The sequence below is a fragment of the Myodes glareolus genome, chromosome 5 (assembly GCF_982192425.1).
Source record: "Myodes glareolus chromosome 5, mMyoGla1.1, whole genome shotgun sequence".
NCBI lineage: Eukaryota > Metazoa > Chordata > Mammalia > Rodentia > Cricetidae > Myodes > Myodes glareolus.
The window spans coordinates 18,274,663-18,294,926 of record NC_142030.1 but is presented as its reverse complement, the minus strand read 5'-3'; the positions used below and the strand labels follow the sequence as shown (position 1 = coordinate 18,294,926).

At 42.1% G+C, this 20,264-nt stretch overlaps 2 protein-coding genes across 19 annotated transcripts in view; one reads left to right on the top strand and one right to left on the bottom strand.

Annotated features, from left to right (window-relative positions):
- The window catches only part of Cep170 (centrosomal protein 170), an 89,875-nt gene extending 80,899 nt beyond the window's left edge, over positions 1-8,976 (bottom strand). For 3 of the 13 annotated variants that reach the window (XM_048436418.3, XM_048436422.3, XM_048436427.3), the window contains exon 1: positions 8,716-8,961. The gene's annotated coding sequence lies outside the window, so the exon portion shown is untranslated. Of the gene's footprint in view, positions 1-8,715 lie in introns of all 13 variants that reach the window. The other 10 variants (XM_048436419.3, XM_048436424.3, XM_048436417.3 and 7 more) reach the window with 8 other exon arrangements.
- A 651-nt stretch (positions 8,977-9,627) lies between these two features.
- The window catches only part of Sdccag8 (SHH signaling and ciliogenesis regulator SDCCAG8), a 197,375-nt gene continuing 186,738 nt past the window's right edge, over positions 9,628-20,264 (top strand). For 2 of the 6 annotated variants that reach the window (XR_007232497.3, XR_007232496.3), the window contains exon 1: positions 9,632-9,868. Coding sequence is in view for 2 of the 6 variants with exons in the window: in XM_048436432.3 (XP_048292389.3) it covers positions 9,802-9,868 (67 nt within the window). In the remaining 4 variants the exon portion in view is untranslated. Of the gene's footprint in view, positions 9,869-20,264 lie in introns of all 6 variants that reach the window. The other 4 variants (XR_007232499.3, XR_007232498.3, XM_048436432.3 and 1 more) reach the window with 4 other exon arrangements.

Genomic DNA, 20,264 nt, shown 5'->3' with positions numbered 1-20,264 from the left:
TTTCCAATAAATTGAATATTTTATTCAATTCATTTTTGTTCAGTAGGCTCTCTTTCCCCTTTTCCTTGAATTTGCTCAAAGTAGTTTTCTAGTTCTTTACCTCTATTTAAGCTTTAAGGCTTGACTTGCTATCCTTTATTCCATGTAACATGTAACAAGCCTTTACTCAGTAAACCATCTAACAAAACTTGGTTAGTTTGGAACAGATTAGTTGAGGATTGGAGAAAGTTATCTAAAAGCTTGCTTGTTCTTTTCTTCTTTCTGGCATCGTGCCCCTTTCTCTATGCCACAGAATGCTATAAAATGACATGCAAAACTGCCCAATGAGACAGAACCCACGAGAGGTAAATATTACTTCTACAGAATCGATGAAAGGTATTTTTTATGAGGTGGCATGCAACTTGAAGCTATAAGAAAAGCAAAATCTGTGATTAAATATTTCATTTATTTTTTATAATAAGCCTCAGAGAAAGTAGCCTAGCACTAACTAAACATAGCAGAAGAAACCGAGCTTCTGAGATAAAGTAACAGACTCAATAAGACACTACTAGTAATACTGAGCACCACCCAATCAACTCTCACCAAACAGATCACTGTCAGTCTACCTAAAATCAACAATGCTCTGTTTGTGAACAATCTTTGTTCAAGGATACAGATGGCTAATTTAGAGGAAGAATGATTGCAAGCATTCTCATAAATGAGAACAAAGAGAGGCCTATTAAAGTATGTGTTAAGAGACCACCAGTGAGAGGGTACTATATTTCTTAAGTATTCAAGTACCTGACTATGACAGTGTCCGAACACTCTTACCTTCCAACATTCTATCCTCCCTTGGCTTCTGGGGCATCACACACATGTAATTTTCTCACATCTCTGACTGCATTTCAATCGTTCCTAGTGCTAATAGTTCAATGTAGGGTCCTAAATGTTGGCCCTCTTGGCACCTTAATTTCCTAAAGTGACCTCTTCTGTTGACAGGGGTTTCTGTCCCACCCAGTCCTGCTGGGTCAGGCTGCTGTTCAGTCACAAAGAAATACACAGAGGTCTATATTAATTATAAACTGATTGGTCTATTAGCTCAGGCTTCTTATTAATTCTTATAACTTAGATTAGCCCATTATTCTTGTCTGTGTTGGCCATGTGGCTTGGTACTTTATTCGGCAAGGCAGTCACCTCTTGCTTGCTCTGTGTCTGGCTTCCTCTGTGTCTGGGTGATGACTGCAGACTGAAACTTCCCTCTTCCCAGAATTCTTGTTGCCCCACCTCTACTTCCTGCCTGGCTACTGGCCAATCAGCGTTCATTTAAAATAGAAGTGACAGGGTACAGACCATTGTCCCACAGCACTCTTCCAGTTTACCAGTGGTAGTTAAATTTTATATATCTCTAACACTTCGCCTCAGAATTTGTGTCTTATATATCCCATTACCTACTTGACATGGTTACTTACATGTTCAATAATGATTCCTAAGTTTACAATCAATCCTAGCTCTTGATTCTGTAAAGCCATACCAGGACAGCTTTCATTACCGCCATCACATTTAAGTTAGTCTAGATCACTCCAATTATTTCTTAGTTCATCTTTTTCCCATACTTGCTCCCCACTAGCCACTATCTATAAAACAGGGCGATCCTTTCAAAGCCCTCGATAAATTCCCACGGCACTTAAATAACATTATGCAATAAAAGCTCCCTCCAATCTTAATTCCTCCTACTCTTCCCTCCTCTCACGCATCTCACTCACAGTGGTCTCTTTGTTCTCAAAGTTACTTACCCATTCCTTGCAGAACCACACTGCATGTGAGAATATTCTCTACCCTGATACCTACATGCCCCCCCCCCCCCCGCAAACTAGGATGGAATGGTAAATCCTTTGAGTGGGGTGGAGTTTCTAAGACTGACTTCTGAAACACTCAGAAATAACAGCATTCAAGATACAGTGTGTAATGAGGCTTTCTTTCCTGTCAGAGATGAAAGGAGAGTTAGGAATATTTGTATTTCTTTGAACTGAGGGATAAATAAAATATAATAAAGTTACTTAACTGCATGGGAGAAAGTGATAATTCTTTATTTACAAAACTGGGGTAAGAAGGAATTTACACATCGTCAATAAAAAATTGACCATTTGAACCATTTGTATGTACTGATACTTTGAAAATGAAAAAAGGAAAGTCAACCATCACTCTCTCTTTAATTTTGATAATTTTTCAGTTTCCTTTGCCTTTCCTTTCTGCCAAAGTTTTGTCAATGCTATTTTTTACAATTCTGATGTAGTTTCCACGCTCAATTCTGTAGCTCCAGTGTAAGTGCAGCTGGGATATAACTACTGTCCTCGTTCCCAGCCATGCAGTCTAAAGTTGTGTCACATCCTTTTTCTCAGCAAGGCCTTTCTTGGTTCTGATGAACTCATCTTTGTAGCATCCTTCCTTACTCAGCTTTATCATATAATATTATTATCCATTGCCTCCAAACTCTTAGTTTCATACAATTCCTCTGTTACTCAGGGAAATAAGAAAACAAGCCAAAACTATGCAAATAATTTTCATCTCCTCTGTATTACTTCTCCACCCCCAGCATATTTTATGTATCATTGATTCTATTTATAAATCTGGATGGCTTAATCCTTGGCTATGACAAGTACATGGACAGGAAGGATGATGACAATAGAGATACGGCTTATTAAATTTATATATGTCCAAAAGTCAAGAAGTAAAACTAATCCCTTAGATGACAAGACAGAATCATGATCCAAGAAAATCCCAACAGATTTTTAACTGTACTCACATTTAAAAAGATAAAATTTAGTAGTAGGTCAGGATAAATTATGGCTTCAGAAATATCACCTATTTATAAATGGAGTATGTGAAACCTAGGTAAATATAACGATGTTTATATAGACTGCATCAGCAATTTTCAAACATTTCAAAAAACAAAATGAGAACAAGACTGCTGACTTGCCAAAGGCTAAAAACACTAGAACAAAACAAAACCCACAGCTAGTATCAAAGAAAGCTTACCACTTATTAACAATTTCAGTTCAAAAGGAAGAACTTTAATATTAGCAGAAGTACAGAATTTCATCCTAAATTACAAGAAGGTAACTTTTAAGAATTATATTACTCCCCTTCCTTCCCATTTCTTAGAAACTGGAAAAGCATTACTGTTGCTAAAGACGTGACCCAACTTCAAACTGCAAAGATACATGGTTGTAAACAGGCAACAGGTCACTACACTCTACAGTCAGACCATAACTGCAGAGGGGAATACGGAAGCTAAACTGGAAAAGCAGCACTGACTCAACTATAATATGAAGTTGCAAATGGTAATTTTGAAAAATTTTATTGAGAAAAGTCTTAGTGTATTGTTCTGAAGACAGCAGCTACAGCTAACAGGAAGAAGTCAGATAGCAAAACCAGCACTAGATTTGGGGCTGTTTATACCTTGATATGGTTGACCATCATTTCTCCCCTAGCTTTGTCCTCACTCCCTACTCTTCATCTCCAGCATTCTAATCCTTCTAACTCACATGTGTTCTACTACCTTTCCATTTCCCTAAAGAATCATATTTTCCTCTCATGGGCTCCTTTCTACTGCCCTAGGTTCTATATAAGTTTGTGTGTGTGTGTGTGTGTGTGTGTGTGTGTACGAGAGAGAGAGAGAGAGAGAGAGAGAGAGAGAAAGAGAGAGATGAGAGATACAGACAGATGATCAAAATATATTGTTACTCATATGAAAATGTCATAACAAAAGCCATTATTATAATTAATGTCACTTATAAATATTAAAAATTGCGATATGGCTCATTTGAAGTTATCTTTTGCTTCCTTGAAGAAAGACAGTTACTGTCCCAATTGATCTTACTTTGCTCCCTCTGTCTATTCTCTCAAGTCCCTTTTCTACAATATCTTGCGTTGTAGGAACACTGAGCCCTGTTGTCTTACACTTTCTGAAAGGATCCTAGGCTCCTCTCCTAAACAGGAGCCATCATCCCCTAAAAGGAACTGAGCTGTCCCTTCAAGCATCAATGACTTCGTGGTGCCAACAGGACACAGCAGAACCAGATAACGATCTATCATATCAGTTTGGCTAATACAGTTTGGTTATGTCAGGCTCTGGCTCCCCACTTGATCCTTATCTTCTATAGTTCCAGAGCTACTTTAATCATTCTCCAGAAGACAGGGGTTAGTATGCAGATTCTAGTACTTGCTAGTATAGCCACAGAGAAAATTTTCTTCCTGGTTTCACCTCTCTCTTCTCTATGCCCCTGCAGCAGATGGCCCAACCTGGTCACCTGGGACTTCCTCGGGCCTAGGATTCTGGCAACAACCTTCCATTAAACTTTCTGAAGTTAAATGGGCTTCCTTGCAAGCCCAGGGAAGGGTGCATGGAGAAGCTGGGTCTCAAGAATATTAGCAATGTGCACGCTGTGCGGGCACACCGCACAGAAAACTTGTAAACTGCTTTTCAGCACCAGCATTTCGTCAATGTCAATAAGGGAGTAGGTATCATCATTAAACTTACAGGAAAAGGTTAAGTTAAAAGACAAGAGTTCAGTTACAGACTCTACAATTCTGAAATGTATGTCACAGAGACAGCTATTTACTAACTCTGTGCTTCATTTTTTTTTCAAATTTTAAAAAGAGCTTACTAAAAATTTTATGTGTTTTACCTGCATGTACAGATATTGACCATGCGTGTTCTTGGGGTCGATTCCAGAAGAGGGTACCTGACTCCTGGAGCTGGAGCTGTAGGCAGTTGTGAGTTACTGCATGGAAGCTGGGAACTAAACCTGGATCTTCCACAAGAGCAGCAGCTAGCAATCTTAACTGCTGAGCCACTTCTCCAACCCTTAGTTTTTCATCAACTTTAATTGTATAACATAATACCTTGATTTAAAAAATGGTGCAAAAACTGCCATTTAATAGCTGTTCCATGCAGGTAGGTAGTAGTCACTTTCTCAGTAACACCATGCCCCCTAAGAGAAATGTCTTCTACAGCTTTTACTACTAATGCAGTAAAATGAATACTTGTTCTCTGTCATGTCTCACTTGGTTTTCAGTTCTATACAATGCTTGGGATTCATTCCTGCTTCTATTCAGTCACTATTTGTCTGTAAGTAATTTATATGACCTTAGCTTTCCTCCTCTTAGGTTCTTTTATGCTTTTGTTTGACATGTAAATGGGTGTCATACATTTTGACTATGCTACTTTGCCTTAAAAAATACATATCCTGTTGCATAATCATTTCAGCCAAACCAGTTAATATATCCAGTTTAATCAATCACAGATGTTTTCTTATTCTTTTTATACCACAAAAACTGAACTCATTACTGAACACACCCCTCATAAAACACTAGAGCAAAACAATGCTCACTTTGCCATGGGTAATTACTAGAAATCTTCATCGTTAAAGAAAATTAAAAGAGAAAAGATGGTTCGGGGCTTTTACTTCACTAAACATGGCCCCATTTTTTGTGTGAAAGAGATCAATGTTTAATGCTTTAATCACTGTCTACCCATCAAACACTGGTAGCATATAGCTAATTCAGAATAATTTACAGCTTTACAGGTATTTTACAACTTACCATCACCTATCATATTCTTACGAGAATAGGACATTGCTTAGCAACCTTATATTTAAGACAGAAGACAAAAATCATTATGCATCAATTAGTAAAAACATTTATCAGGAACAGAATTTTGTTGAGTGGATAAACCATACAAGGTCCAATTAAAGGACTTGCCGGGCATGTAAGAAGACCAGACAGGGCTCAGATCATCAGGGCCCATGCAAATGCTGAGTGGGGGGAAGATATATTAGTCTTAAAAGGTAAAGACTGGATGCCTGGAACATGCTATCTAGTCAGACTAAGCTTATTCCTAAGCTCTGGTTTCAATGGAGGCACCCTGCCTCAAAATTAACAATGTAGAAAAGCAATCAAGGAACATTTTAACCTCAGGTCTCCATATGCACAGGCAATGCATGCCCTGACACATGTAAACATGCATGCAAACTATGCACACATGCACTGTAAACCCATACAGATAAGAAGCTCAAATACAGAGCTTTTACCACCAGAGGAGCAATATCTGATTACTAGCAGATGCAGTAATAAATTCAAGTTTTGATTTTCCCCCCACTGTAAATAAAAAGAAATGAGAAGGTGAAACACAGAATTTTGAAAACCACCTGTATTAGCATGCAGAATTGATGTAAATGTTCACAATGTAGATCTCATTATTCTAATGCTAATATAAGAAATAAGAAGATTCCACACAAAATTCTTTTAGGGTACCATAAAATTTATTAGTAAAATGTATTTAAAATTTTACTGAGTAAAATTTACACATGGAATTTAATCATGAATTTTAAAAACTGGCTAAAATTTAAGCCTGACATAAGTGGCAAACACCTTTTATCCCAGCACTCAGGAGGCAGAGACAGGTGGATCTCTGAGTTTGAGGCAGCCTATCTATAGAGCAAGCTCCAGAAGAGCCAGAGCTACACAGAGAAATCCTGTCTCTAAAAAACCAACTAATAAAGCTGGGCAGCAGTGGCACAGCCTTTGACACCAGCACAGGAAGATCTAGGGGAACAGAGGCAGCAGATCTCTGAGTTCGAGGCCAGCCGGGGCTACATACAGAGTGAGTTCCACGACAGCCATAGCTACACAGAGAAACCCTGTCTTGAACCCACCTCCCCACCATGAAAAAACAAAAAAATTGGCTAAAATCTAACACATTCTAAAAATAACGTTAAGATTGAGAAGAATGAAAAAAACAAGTAATATTTTAACAAAACCCCCATTTTAAAGTAAAATAAGCCTCCCAAAATACATTATCAAAAGGTAAGTCCTAGTATAAGTTGAGAAGAATATAATTCACCAAATTAAAGAAAAACAAACATCATTAAGTTCTTATATGCACATTTTACTTTTAACACAGGTTATAGAGTTGACCACACTATAAAATATTACTAAATGTCATGACATAATAGGTTTTGGTTATTAATAAGTAGGGAAGCCAGTCTGTTTTCACAAAAAGCACAATTGAAGATATTTTTCCTTAGTCTATAAAACTTAAATTCCATTTCAGTATAATTAATAGTTTATAACACAACACAAGGAGTAAATTAATACAACTGATGAGAATCGAGTTTAAAAAAGAAAAAAGACCACTCAAGGTGCGTGGAGAAGATGGTCTGTATTTCTGTTCAGGGCAGGGGTCTAGGGCACACACGTGGGAGAGATCATACTGAGTACAGATCCTGGTTTTGTTTGGCTCTACCTTCCATTGCTTTGGTCGGCAGACAAGGCAGCCAACTTGGTCAGTGTTGGTTTCCATTAAGCCCACTTACAACTCCTGTTTTAGGACCCCAAAGTTTTGTAATACTCACAAAAGAAAGAACTAAAAGCATCCCTGGTTTTATTTTTTTAAAAAACGTGGTCAAAACAAAACCTTGCTATACTTCTCAGTGAATTCCTCAGTCCCTGAAGGCTAAGTACACAGGGTTATGTCCATAAAGATTTAGATTCTTATTTATAATGAATGTAGATCTCACATTATCCCTCCACCTGCCCCTCCTCATCCTCTTCATTCTATCGCCTGCGTGTATTCAGCAGAAACGTTGGCTTAGCACTGCGAACACCATGCGCTTCAGATTCAAATCATCTTAAAGGGTGTATTTTCAACTAAACGTATTGTCTACATCGACAAATTCCTCTCCGACGGTTGAATTTTCATTAGCAGAATAAAAACCAATCAATTTCTCAAACTGAAATATACCCGGCCTATTTTTTGTTTTGTTTGCTTAAAGTGTATCCTAATGTATTCCCTTAGGAACAAGAACGCATTACCCACCCAGTGGAAAAAATAATTCCGCTGGTTCATTTCCCTGCTAAACAACAGCTTCCCTGTAGGCCCTACCTAGCCCAGCCTTCATTGTCACCTAGTAATTTTATATTGATCACCTTGGCAGACTTGGACTCTAGCAGGTACAGCCTGTCTTCTTTATATTTTGGGAGAAAAGAAAAAAAAAAACAGTAAAACTACTCAAGACCAGAAAACAGAGATCATATGACTTAGGACACATTTCCTTGTCTTCCCTTCCGCGTCAGCGCAGCTGCTATTTCTCCCCCTTGAATAAAATGGAAGGGAACCAGATCCAAACGCTACAACTGAATCTTGGGACAATGAAGCCCACAGGAAGCCACTCGCTCCTCCAGCTGGTTTACTACCCAGCTCGAGGCGACGTGGGGTGCAGTCGCCGGGGAGGCTGCGTGACAGCACGGCTTCCACGCCCTCCCGACACCACCCTAAGGCTCGTCCTCCGATACCCCCCCCCCGCCTCACACCCCAAAAGCAACCCTACAAAAGGGATGGGCGCCCCGGAAAACTCGTTCCCTGGACGCTCCGCCCGCAGCGTCTGCCAACATCTCCGGCGGCGGCTGCACAAAGCCAGGAGCCAGCTCTAGAGCAGCGGGCGCACCGAAGGGAAGCCAGCCTGGGGCGTCCGGCCGCAGTCCGTGGGGGAGGGGACGGGAGGGGACCGGAGGGCGGCGGCCGCGCGGGGCGTCCGCGCAGCGCCCCTCGGTCTCCAGGCTCGCACGCCACCCAGCCGCGGGCCGCGCCCGGACCCCCGGCCGCAGGAGCAGAGGACGGCTAGGACGACGACGTGCAGAATCACGGGCCGCGCCGAACCCGAGCGCATCACTTACCCCTCACCGCGGAGAGGGACCGGACCGGGAGGCGGGGCGCGCGGCGCGTCCCGTCAGTCTCTGCCACGCTGTCCTCCCCCCACCCCGTCGCCGTCGTCGTCGTCGCCGCCGCCGTGGAGCTCAGGCCCCCTCGGTTCCGCTGGGCAAAAACGTTATTCCACACACGCCCCACACATAGCGGGAACGGCAGCGAGCGGCAGCTCAGTGCGCAGGCGCTTCGCGAAGGGCAAGGCGCCAGGCCCTCTCCCTCCTCTAGCCGGGGCCTAGCGACGCCTCACTGCGCAGGCGCCAGACCCAGACAATGAAAGGGGGCTTTGAGGAGGGTCTCACCCACACGCTCCCTCAGCTGCCCACTGCGCAGGCGTGCTCGCAAGATTCGCTTGAACAATGAAGAGCTGCCTGGCTCGAGTAGGACCGCAACCAACCCGGACTACGATTCCCAGCGGGCAGTGCGCCAACTCCACGCGGAGGGCGGGGCGCTGGGCATGCTAGGAGTTGTAGTGTCCCCCGCCTTCACAGTCTGGTTGTTTGGAAGATTGACAGCTTCATTTTTGAGAAACAATTTTGAACAGTAATCCTAACTTAAACAGAGTTCACAGTAAATCCTTAAGAGGACTCAGATATCAACTCCACAAACGACCCATTGTGAAGAGTCGAGGCCTTCCCCGGACCCCTTCTGTTAGCCTGTCGACCCAGGTGGCTGGAGGATGGCAGGACAGCAGGACTAATCCAAATTGGGCAGAAGGGAAAGGGCGCGGCCTGCCAGTCCGTCTCTTGGCAACGGGCTCAGGCCGCTAAACTGCCGGCGAAGCGCCCTGAGCGCATAGCCCTCTGGGAATTGTAGTGTAGCTGGAGGACGCATAGGACTCTAGAGACAGCATCTTTGAGCCTGTGAACTACAACTCCCGACGATCACCATGAGGGCCAGGGGATAGGAAGAGCCCCCAGGAGCTCAGTCCGGGGTTCCTGGCTCCCTAGTGACAGCAGCGACAGGAAGCAGTCAGGCATCCCCCAACCCCCAGCGCTAGGCCTGTCCTCGGAGGGGTGCACTGGACACTTTCCCGCGTAACTCCCATCTCTGACTCCATGGCAAAGTCCCCAGGGAACTCTACCCTGGAGGACAGTCTGGGGCAATACCAACGGAGTCTCCGGGGTGAGTTGCTCCGAATCTCAGTGCCTAGCTCCTAGGTACCCTGGGCAATAATGGGTGGTTTTCCTAACACTTTCCTTGAGCACCAGCCAGGCCGTGGAGAAAGAAGACGGATGCTGCTCTGATCTCAAGGATGAAATAGTTTGATTTTGGTGGTAGGGTTAAGTAAGCAGCGTTGTTACCGCTGATTCTTAGGGTAACCTGACCTAACAGGGTACCTACATCTTGATTTAGGTGTCATCTGTCCACTAGTGCCAGTACAAACTTGTGGACATCTCTTTGCCACTTTTATCCTGTTGCCATACTTTGCTGCTTAATCCAATAAATTTCTTATTCATATTTTTTACACATTCAAATCCTGGTTTAGTTTATTGACTCTTATGAGACCAGAAACAAAACACTAGTAGTTATTTATAATAATATAGTATTTATTGATCTACATTATTTCCATATAGAAAAGTATTTAAAACTTTATCTTACTAATGTTCCCATTTTACATGCCAAGAAATCAAAGCTCAGAGAGATTGAGTTGTAGGCCAAAACCCACACAGCTGTCTGGTTAGTGGCAAAGGCAGGCATTGAATTCAGGCCTATCCACCTTCAAAACCTATGTCTTTTTTTTTACTAATCAAGTCATAATTACTGTAACTGAAGATCTATTTAGTTCAATCACGTTTTTCTGAGCAAAACACCAGAGGAATGATTATTTGGTTAAGTTGTGTCCATACTTAATTTAGCTCTGTTATCTTGACAACATATATAACCTCAGGAAACTTGAGACCTTGTTATATTGAAGTTGTAGTGTCAGCTACACCTGATTATTGTGGGGAACAAATGAACAAAATAAATATGAATAAGTGTTAGAATGCCTATCTGGCGTGTGGAAAGGAAGGAAGAAGAGATGGGCATACAGTATATGCGGGACATATAAAGTAAAAAAAAAACACTAAAAACTTTATTCTCTTGGTTGTGATGCACTTTTTTTCTATTCTGCATTTTCATAATCGCATAGGTTATGACCAACAGTTAAAATGTTTGAATCATTTGTAGCGTGATTTATTCAACAAATAATAATTGAATGCCTGATTTGTGTTGCTCATACCATGTCATGACTTTGCCATGAGTCCCCATCGCTGTGGAGTCATTGGCTCACTGGGAACGACAGTAGATAACACAATTGCAGGTTGCTGTGTTTTCAAATAAGGGTGACAACCAATGCTTGACATAAATGCTCATTAAATGTTAGTCGCTAATTTTTGCTTCCTTCAAAATTAAAAAAAAAGGAGACTGGAAAGTTTATCTCCTTATGACTCTTGACTTTGTAGGCCTGTATCTATTGGTGTTTATTGTCTGTATCTTTTGGTGGTGTTGTAGACTGTCAGCATCCTCACGTTCAAACTATAGGATGAAGGAATTAAATGCCGTCCTCAGCCTATTGGTATGTCCAGAGTTGTTGGATACCCAAGAAACTGTTTCTAACTTTTTATCTGGAATCAAGCAAAATACTGTGCTCAGTCAGAGATATAAATGGTTGTAACTGTTTTAGATTGGTAAAGTTTTTCTGATTTTTTTTTGTTTTATCTAGTACTTCTGTGACAAAATTCTGGGTCTTTATTTAACAACTAGGGAACTATTTAATATTAAGCATTTTGATATAGTCACATGATTGATCTGACTGGGGCAGCAGGGAATGAAGAGATGACAGATACAAGTTCCATCCAGATGGCGTGGAATGGGCCATGGACTCAGTTGGAGAAACAACAGCAGTGGTCTGGAAACTCAGGAGGAGTAGGGGGTTTCTGTAGGTGAGCAGTCTGAGGCTGAAGTCCTCTGGGATGAGGAAGCTGTGGTCTGTCTGTATTTCCTGTATGTACTGATTTTAACAAAAGGTCAGCTGTATCCTGAATTTGACCAGGGGAATCTTCACCATTCTCCAGAGTCTGACCTGGGGAAGGCCTTGGCCATTCCCATGGGTCTGAGGCACTGGAATCCTGGACGTGGCTGTGCTCCTGTCAAAAATACACATTCATGCAGGACTTTGAGGGGTGCTTTAGTATTAAACATTTTGATATAGTCATAGGGCTGATTTCAAACTAATTTCAAAGAAGTGGGTACTTGACTTGATGAAATCGCACTTGTCTAGCCTGGACAAGGGCCTGAGTTCAATTGCCAGCACCATAAAAAATTAAATATTGTAGTAATATGTGTAGTAGTACTGCTATTGCTTCCAGTAATTATAGCATGAATTCCTAGTTAAAATAAATGTAAATTTTATAATTAGTGTGCTTGTCATTTAAAGTCAAAACATTTCACCAATGGCAAATGTGAGATATAGAAAAAAAGATGAACATTTGAAAATGATTAAGCCATAGTTTTAACAACTTGATTTTCTCCTGATTTTCAGGATGTATTGTCTATTGATTTGGTGGCTTCTTACTTATATTGGCATATACAACAGTATTTATAAGGAAACAAAACAGGTTTAATGTGAACTTGAGCAGAGTCGAACATCAATTGCCACCTTCAGAGAGGTTTTTTTGTTTTGTTTTGTTTTGGTTTTGTTTTTGTTTTTCAAGACAGGATTTCTCCATGTAGTCCTGGAACTAGCTCTATATACCAGGCTGACCTCAAACTCAGAGATCCACTGCCTCCTGAGTGCTGGGATTAAAGGTGCGTACCACCACCACCCAGCAAGAATAGCTCCCATTAAAGTAAACATTTGTTTCTGGATAGTCAAACATTGGTAAATATGAAGTCATTTGTTATTTCAAGAGTGCCCAATATTTAAGAGTAGTGGTATAAAATGTCTTCCCTAGTTCATGTACACTGGAAGACAAGTCAAGTATTGGTATTCCTATTTATTCCTGAGACTTTTTACTAATTGCTAGTATCTCTTCATTTTATGAATGAGCCATATGAACATTTAAGTTTCCAGCATGGTCTAAGTGAGCGTATCGCTGGTGTCCTGGGCGCCACAGAGCTCAGTGTAGAACTAGAAGGGATTTTTAAGGCGTCCTAGCAGTGTGATTAGGTGTCCATTTACCTAAGGTGGGCATCAGTCAAGGTACACAGTGGATGGGAGACATATTTGTATCTAGGGAATATAGCAAAGGCATCTGCTTCCTCTGTTTCAGCCCCCATAATGATGTGTTTAGCACTGGCCCCCAGGCGGTGGCCCTGTTTTGGGAGGTTGCAGAATGTTTAGGGTGAGAGCCCTAGCATAGCATCACTCCATGTTATCTGTAACATGATGGATTGTCTCCCAGTTATTCTTTCCTTTGGGCTGCCTGTGGCCTCAGTGAGAACCTGCGGAAGAGGCTGTGTGGCCCACACCTGTGCTCCTGTTACTTGGGAGGTGGAAGCAGGAGGCTGAGCTCTTGGCTTCTTGGTTGTGTCTACAGTAGGAGCAGGCTGAGAGTTCCTGCTCCCAGATCCTGAGTGGCAGCCCTGTGCCACCCCAGCCAGGATTCCTAGGGACCTTAGGATTGTGAGTAAAACTCTTTCTCAAGTTGCTTCTGTGAGGTATTGAGTCCCAGTAATGAGAAAAGTAACTAATACATTCTTCAATTTAAATTTCGTGCATTGCTCTGGGGGTGTAGCCCCGCAGTAGAGCAGCTGCCTGCTGAATGGAAGGTCGGTTTAACCTCCAGCATTGAAATAAATGATTAAATAATTTCAGTGCATAACTGTGTGAGAGCATGAGATGAAATCAAACTGTGTGAGGACATGAGATGAATTTTTATAGCCAAAAAAGTGGAAGAAAGTCAGAATTGCACTTTAACCCTGAATGTCTTAGGCATCATGCATGTTAGCAATCAGTTCCAGTATTAAAACGGAGTGAGGCCAGGTGGTGATGGCACATGCCTTTAATCCCTGCACTTGGGAGGCACAGGCAGGCAGATCTTTGTGAGTTCGAGGCCAGCCTGGTCTACAAGAGCTAGTTCTAGAACAGGCTCCAAAGCTACAGAGAAACCCTGACTTGAAAAATAAAAAAAAAAAAACAAACAAAACCCAAAAAAGGGGGAGGGGGCGTGAGATTGCAAGGCAGTGTGTCTGTCCCCACCCACAGAGCCATGCCGCATTCCTGGCGCAGCATGGGGGAATGCATGCAGCTAGCAGCAGCACCTTTCTCACCTGATCAGACGATTCCTCCCCACCTTAGGCTGAGTGGACAGACTGTTCACACAAGCTTGTCTGTGACAGGAACACATACTTTCTCTTTAGATACACCCTGTATGCAGTTCTCTCCTTTGCCTTCATAACATTGGTATTTCAGACTGTAGATGCAATCTGTGGGGAATATGACAGAGTCAGGAGAGAATGTGTGACTAGGAGCCAGATCACTGAACTTCTTATCGCTTTGCCAATTAGCATCTGTGTAACCTCGAACAGGTTAATAAGTTGGATCTGGATTTCTGCTTTCTCGTCTGCAAAGTTAGAAGCTTGGACTAGATGTGAGAATTGTTGCCTGTAGGAGCCAAGGCAACCAAGTGTGTAAGGGACTTGGTGAAAGACAGTAGAGAAAGGGTCAGCATGTGGTCAGCCTCTGTGTCCTGTGCTTTGCATTTTCTTCCTGGCTTCCTTCTCCCCCACTTCTTCCTTTCTTGTGCTCTTGCTCTAAAGAGAAAGCCAAGCGTAAACACCTCTAAGAGCCTAGTGTTCCCTCTGTCACCTGGAGGGCTGGTGACCGTTTCATTGCTCTGAAGGATAAAGATTGTGCTCATGTCTAATGAAGTTCCAAGTAGGGAGTACATTGGAGTAGGACATTGAAAGTGAGATGGGGCCTGTGGCAAGAACACTAATCTTGAGGAAGGTCCCTTTCTTTGTATTTGGTGTGCTTGGAGAAAACTGGGGATAATGTTGATGGTGGATGTTGTTCCTGGATGTAGGGAAGAATTCACATCTGCAGAAGGGTTGTGTAATAACACTAGTAACTGAGAGGTTTGCAGCTAGCAATGATGTCATCAGGACCTTTGGCCCACTAAAGAACACATGTTTATCTTCAGGGAAATTTCTCTTTTTCTCAGATTTACACAAAAAAATCTTACATTTCTTCTTTTCTATTTCCATAAATATTTCTTGATACTTTTATTTTTTGCCATGTGTTATTTGTATTTATATGTCTGTAGGTACACAAACACACTCACACATGCGTACACGTACACTTTGGGAGATCTAAAAATTAATTGTGAGTGTTTTTGTTTATATATTCATGCTTTTAGTGGCTTCTTTTTTTGTTTTACTAGGACAAAAATCAATAAGCAAGGCATAGGTGAAATATGCCTGTCATTTGAGTGTTGATGAAGCTGAGGCAGGACGAGTTCTAGTTCAAGGCTACCCTGGGTAATTGAAAACAGATAAGCAAAAATCCCAATTTTCTTTATCTTCTACTGACAAGGTCAAAGACAAGATTTAACAACAGACAGAAAGGACACTTCATGGAAGTCACCCCGAACCATTACTGTAACCATGTTACTTTGTTGTGTTCTTGGAAAGAGGATGCCCAGTTATTTGGATAATGAGAAAAATTATATTTGCTCAGAATCTTTAAAGATCTGTACTTCAGTGACAGTACCAGTGCATGGCAAAGTTTTCACGTGAGTCCAAAGAAAGGTTCCTGAAGTGCACTCTGCACACATCTCAGCAACCTACCTGGATCGTGATGGAGTTCCCTAAGCCCACTGGAAGACTTGAAGGAGTGGACCTAGAGCAGATACTACATCAGGCTCCAACCTTGCAATAAACTAAACTAACCAAAAAATTTGATCTCTTTATTACAATAGAAATGTTAAAGAATCCTACATTGGCAGTGGTGGGCTTTGGTTTTCTCCTGCCCTACCAGTACTAACAACAATAGCTGGCCGTGCTGCCCATTTCATCAAAAGGCTGTTGCATTTGTAGGTATAAAACGTGGTAGGTGTTGGGGCGTGCCACTGGGAATAGCTCCTCCAGCCTGAGCAGGAGCGATCTTGCTTCATTGATCTCAACCTGTGATTCTAAACCAGGGACAGTGTATCTGGCAAGCAAACATTTAGTAATGTTCACAGACATTGTTGATCCTCATGACTGCGGGTGGAGGGCTGTTGCTGAGTAGAAGCCAGGGACAGTGGCAAAGATGCTTAGTCTGGTTCCTGTGACAAAGCTATCAGGTCTGAAACACCAATAGCACTGTGTTCAGTAACAATGTTGTAGCCTTAGCAAGAGACTCCAGCAAGAGTAATTACAATTGTGAATAAGACTGTATTGTTTGGTGATTCTACCTCAAGGTTTCTGCCAGCCCAGCTAGAATTAATTCTCTGTTGGCAAAAGGAACAGGTGCATTAGTCCACCCTGCTGGTGCCAAGGAGGTACTAGGTGCATGCCACAGGGCGGACATGCCCATCTCTGATTGGCCACCTCACACCTGACATTGATAATCTTCCAGGCTCTGCTTTCTCTACGAAGATCACACTGTTGTTGCGGTTGTCTTTCCCTATGGGTGCCATCTCCATCCGTTTGTAGCCATTAGAGTTAGGGTCACAGATTTGTTGAGACGTTTTCACTTCTGATAGGTCTTTTAATAGCGTTCACTGTGGTGCTGGCTACTTACAAGACTTGTCTTTGTCTGACTTTGGATGAGGCTTTTTATTTCTCTCATGGTTTTGCTCCCTGTTGGTTCTCTAGTAAACCATGGCAGCTGTATTCTAAACTGGACTGTGTTCTGGTCAAGTAGGAACAGACACGTTTCTCTTGTCTTCCTGTGGTTTCAGTTTTCTGCTTGTCTTCCTGACCTAAGCTTGTGTCAGGAGCTGCACAGCATCCCATATCTCAGGCTTGGAAATGGTTGGTCGCGTGTTTTCTCTGAGACAGCTGGGCATTTTACGGGATGAGTCCCCACCCCTACACCAGGACATTTCTTTCACATCTCCTAGGCAGATGGAAAATGTAAAAATGAATAATTGATTAGATGAATGTAGCTTTTGGTCTTACAAGAATTATGTATTGTTCAAAAACATGTTAATGTCACCCCTAGCTCAGGAGCTGTTGGCTCCACACCCGTCCTCATGCAGGCGATCCTAATAAACTCAGGGCTTTACAAAAGAACAACAACAAAATAAACCACATTTAAATAAGAGAAGACGTCTGGGGGCACAGAAAGGGGTCTGGACGATGTGAGAAGGCTGAGAGAAAGTAATGGATGTCGAATATGATCAAAAGCATTATATGCATGCTTTTATATTGTCAAAGTTTAAGACTGTCTTTTAAAATGTTAACATTGATGAAAAGGAACTCAATGGTGAGGCAGGAGTTAAAACGTAGGAAGAAGAGAAATTGGACTGAGAAATGAGTAAGACACACTTTGATTCAGTCTTTGGCTTACATACCTTTTCAGTGATCATTGTATTGATTGATGTTTAGATAATGGGCTGCAGAAAAAAATGTTCGCTTGCATTTATTTTCATGTGATCTGTTTGCATTTATATTCATAATTAAGCTTACAGACAGCCTGCGGCTAGTGCGGGAGAGAAGAAATCAGAATGTGTTCTGAGATAGGGGATTATGCTCTGAGAAAGGGGAAGCAGATAGTCTTTCTGGCTCTTGTTAGACTGTTGCCATGAGCAGCAGGTGGGAACTGATACCGGGACCCTCCCATCTAATCTGGCTTCCTCAAGTGAGAGCAGCATTAAGCTGCCTCTGATGAGTAGGGGATTATGGGAGGCTCCATTGCAGTGGCTCCAGCTAAAGAGTTATGGCATTTTGTCTGTCTTCAATCATCTGAATTTATCCCTCAGGATTAAGTCAGTTTGCATATCCTAGGCACGCTGCTATAGGGAATTGAAATCTCTTAGTGTGCCTTGAAATGCTACCTAAAATGATTTTAAAATTTCATTTACCTCCTTGATTTGGTTTTAGGATGTAGTTCTTGCAAAAATTCATTCTCTGAACCTTACAACTGAGTGAGTAGTTGCAAAGATAAAGCAAATAAACCAAAATTCACTTTTTGAGGGAGGTTAATTGTTGATCTCAGTGTCTTGTAATTTCATGCAATATTTTTGATGCATGTAATACTGGTGTATTTCTGAAAGACTGAATAAGAATACTGGAAACAAGGTTAAAAGGGTTATTGCAAGTTGACCTACAGGCTGAAGATGTTGCTCAGTCACAGAGCCCTTGCCCAGCCTTCCCGTAGGTCCAGTGTTCAATCCCTAGGCTCACAAAATAAATAATGTATAAAGTGGAAACTCTGCCATCGTTGTAATCTCATGAAAGAACGGTACCTATAGGGACTGCCCACTACATTTTTTCATGATATTTTCCCCCTTTTCCTAATATAACTCTTAGCTTTTAATTAGAGTAGGTATAAATAAATAATTATTCTTTGTCTTAGAAATGATGTAATTTGATAGCTTTGTGGGCATACTTTTAATGTCAGTTGAGTCTTCTGTTTCCTCTCTAATGGATACTGTAAAGGCAAGAGCTTTATTTATAGGTTTAAGGGCATAAATCCAAATGTCTAAACTACATTGCATGTCATAAACCACTTTGGTTTTCCTTTTTCATTGACAAGTCTTTTCAGAAAAGATTGAGTTTGAGTTTTAGAAAACCACTGTTGCCTCTTGTATTGCTAAAATCGGGACTGCATCTAATCTGGACCTTCTGGAACCCAAAGTGTGTAAGGAGGGGCTAGACCTGGCTCTTAGTCAGCACCAGGAGTGTGTTCAGAGGATGGTCTGTGTGGAAATCAGGTTGCTATGCAGAAAACTGTGGTGGTAAATTCACCATGAAGACAATAGGGTTTCACCATTCATCTCAGACAGGAAAAGCCACATGTGTTGTCCATGTGGAAGGTGAGTTTCTCTAAGTGATGAAATCACATCACATATTTTGTAACATGGAGTATTTTTTTCTGTTAAGTATTAAGATTATTATGTTTGGTTCTAAACTTAAAGGTTAGTGACATTGTAGAAAAATGTAGAATGTATGTTCATAAATGTGTTTTCGTAGATGACTGATAATGAATTAAGTCTTTTAGAAGTGTGTGTGTGTGTTCACGTGCTTATGCCTATGCATGCACGTATATGGAACTAGGAGGATGGCCTTGAATGTCTTTCCTCAATTGCTCTCTACCTTTATCTTCAGAGACAAGGCATCTTTTGAGACTTAGGCTGAAACTCATAGGTTCGACTAGAGTGACTGACCACTGACCCTCAGTGATCCTCCTGTTCTCTCCTACACCAGCAGTGGGGTGACATATGTGCTCTGCCACATGCAGCTTATTACAAAAGTGGTGGGGATCCGAACTCAGGTCTTCATGTTTGCAAAGCAAGCACTTTCCCAATCGTGTTTTCTCCCCAGCTTCATTTGCATGCCTTTACAGCTAAATGGTCTCTGGAATCCTTTGAAGGCTACAGTAAGCACTTCGGAAGATAGGTAGAGTTGCTTCCTGTAGTCTCAGGGTCTGTCCCCAACCACTAGCTTCTTTATATGCCTCTTCAGTAGTGTGGTCAGCTCTCAAGTAAGCAGTCCAAGGCAGAGAAAGCAAACCCGCTGACCCTTCTAAACATGAGATGTAACTGTCACTGTAGCCTGTTAATGCAAGTTTAGGCCTTGTGAGGAAGTGCTGTGTGGCCCTGAGGCTATTTTTAGAGATGAGCTATCATAACAATATACCTTGAAGTATTTCATCAGAGACATGTTTCATGCTGGTTAATTTCAGTTTCGACTCCAGGGGTGGTCATTCATACTAACCAAGTGTCTGTGGGTGTGATGTAGTCAGCCAGGTTATGCATTAGGGGTTGCTACCGTAAGCACCCAGCTGTCCAACTCTTGATCAGAACTAGGTCATACAGTTTGAATTCTTTTGGTGAGGCAGGGCTGTTAGGTCTTCAGAGAAAACGAGGCTTCCCTGGGCCAGAATAGTTCTGTCCACTCACCTCATATCTGTAGGTGGGACAGGCGGGTCTCAAGCACTGAGGGAAAGGAAGTATCTCCCCAGGCTGCTCTTATCTCACCACAGAGGGAGCTCAGCCGCTCAGTCCTCCTGGTTGCATCACTGAACTGACTGGTTTTCTGTGTCAGGGAGAAAGAGTGTAGCAGGTTGAGGACACGCCTCCAGGAGACCCAGCTGCGGGGCAGTTTCTCAATTAGTGACCAGTGGGGGAGGGCCCAGCCCATTGTGAGTAGTGCCACTCCTGAGACGCTGATTCTGGGTTCTCTAAGAAAGCAGGCTGAGCAAGGCAGGGGAAGCAAGCCAGTAAGCAAGCAGAACTCCATAGCCTCTGTATCAGCTCCTGTTCCGGGCTTCCAGCCCTCTTTGAGCTTCTGTTCTGACTTCCTCCAATGATGGACTATGATGTGAAAGTGTAAACCAAATAAACCCTTTTGTCCCCAACTTGCTTTTTGGTCATGGTGCTTCATC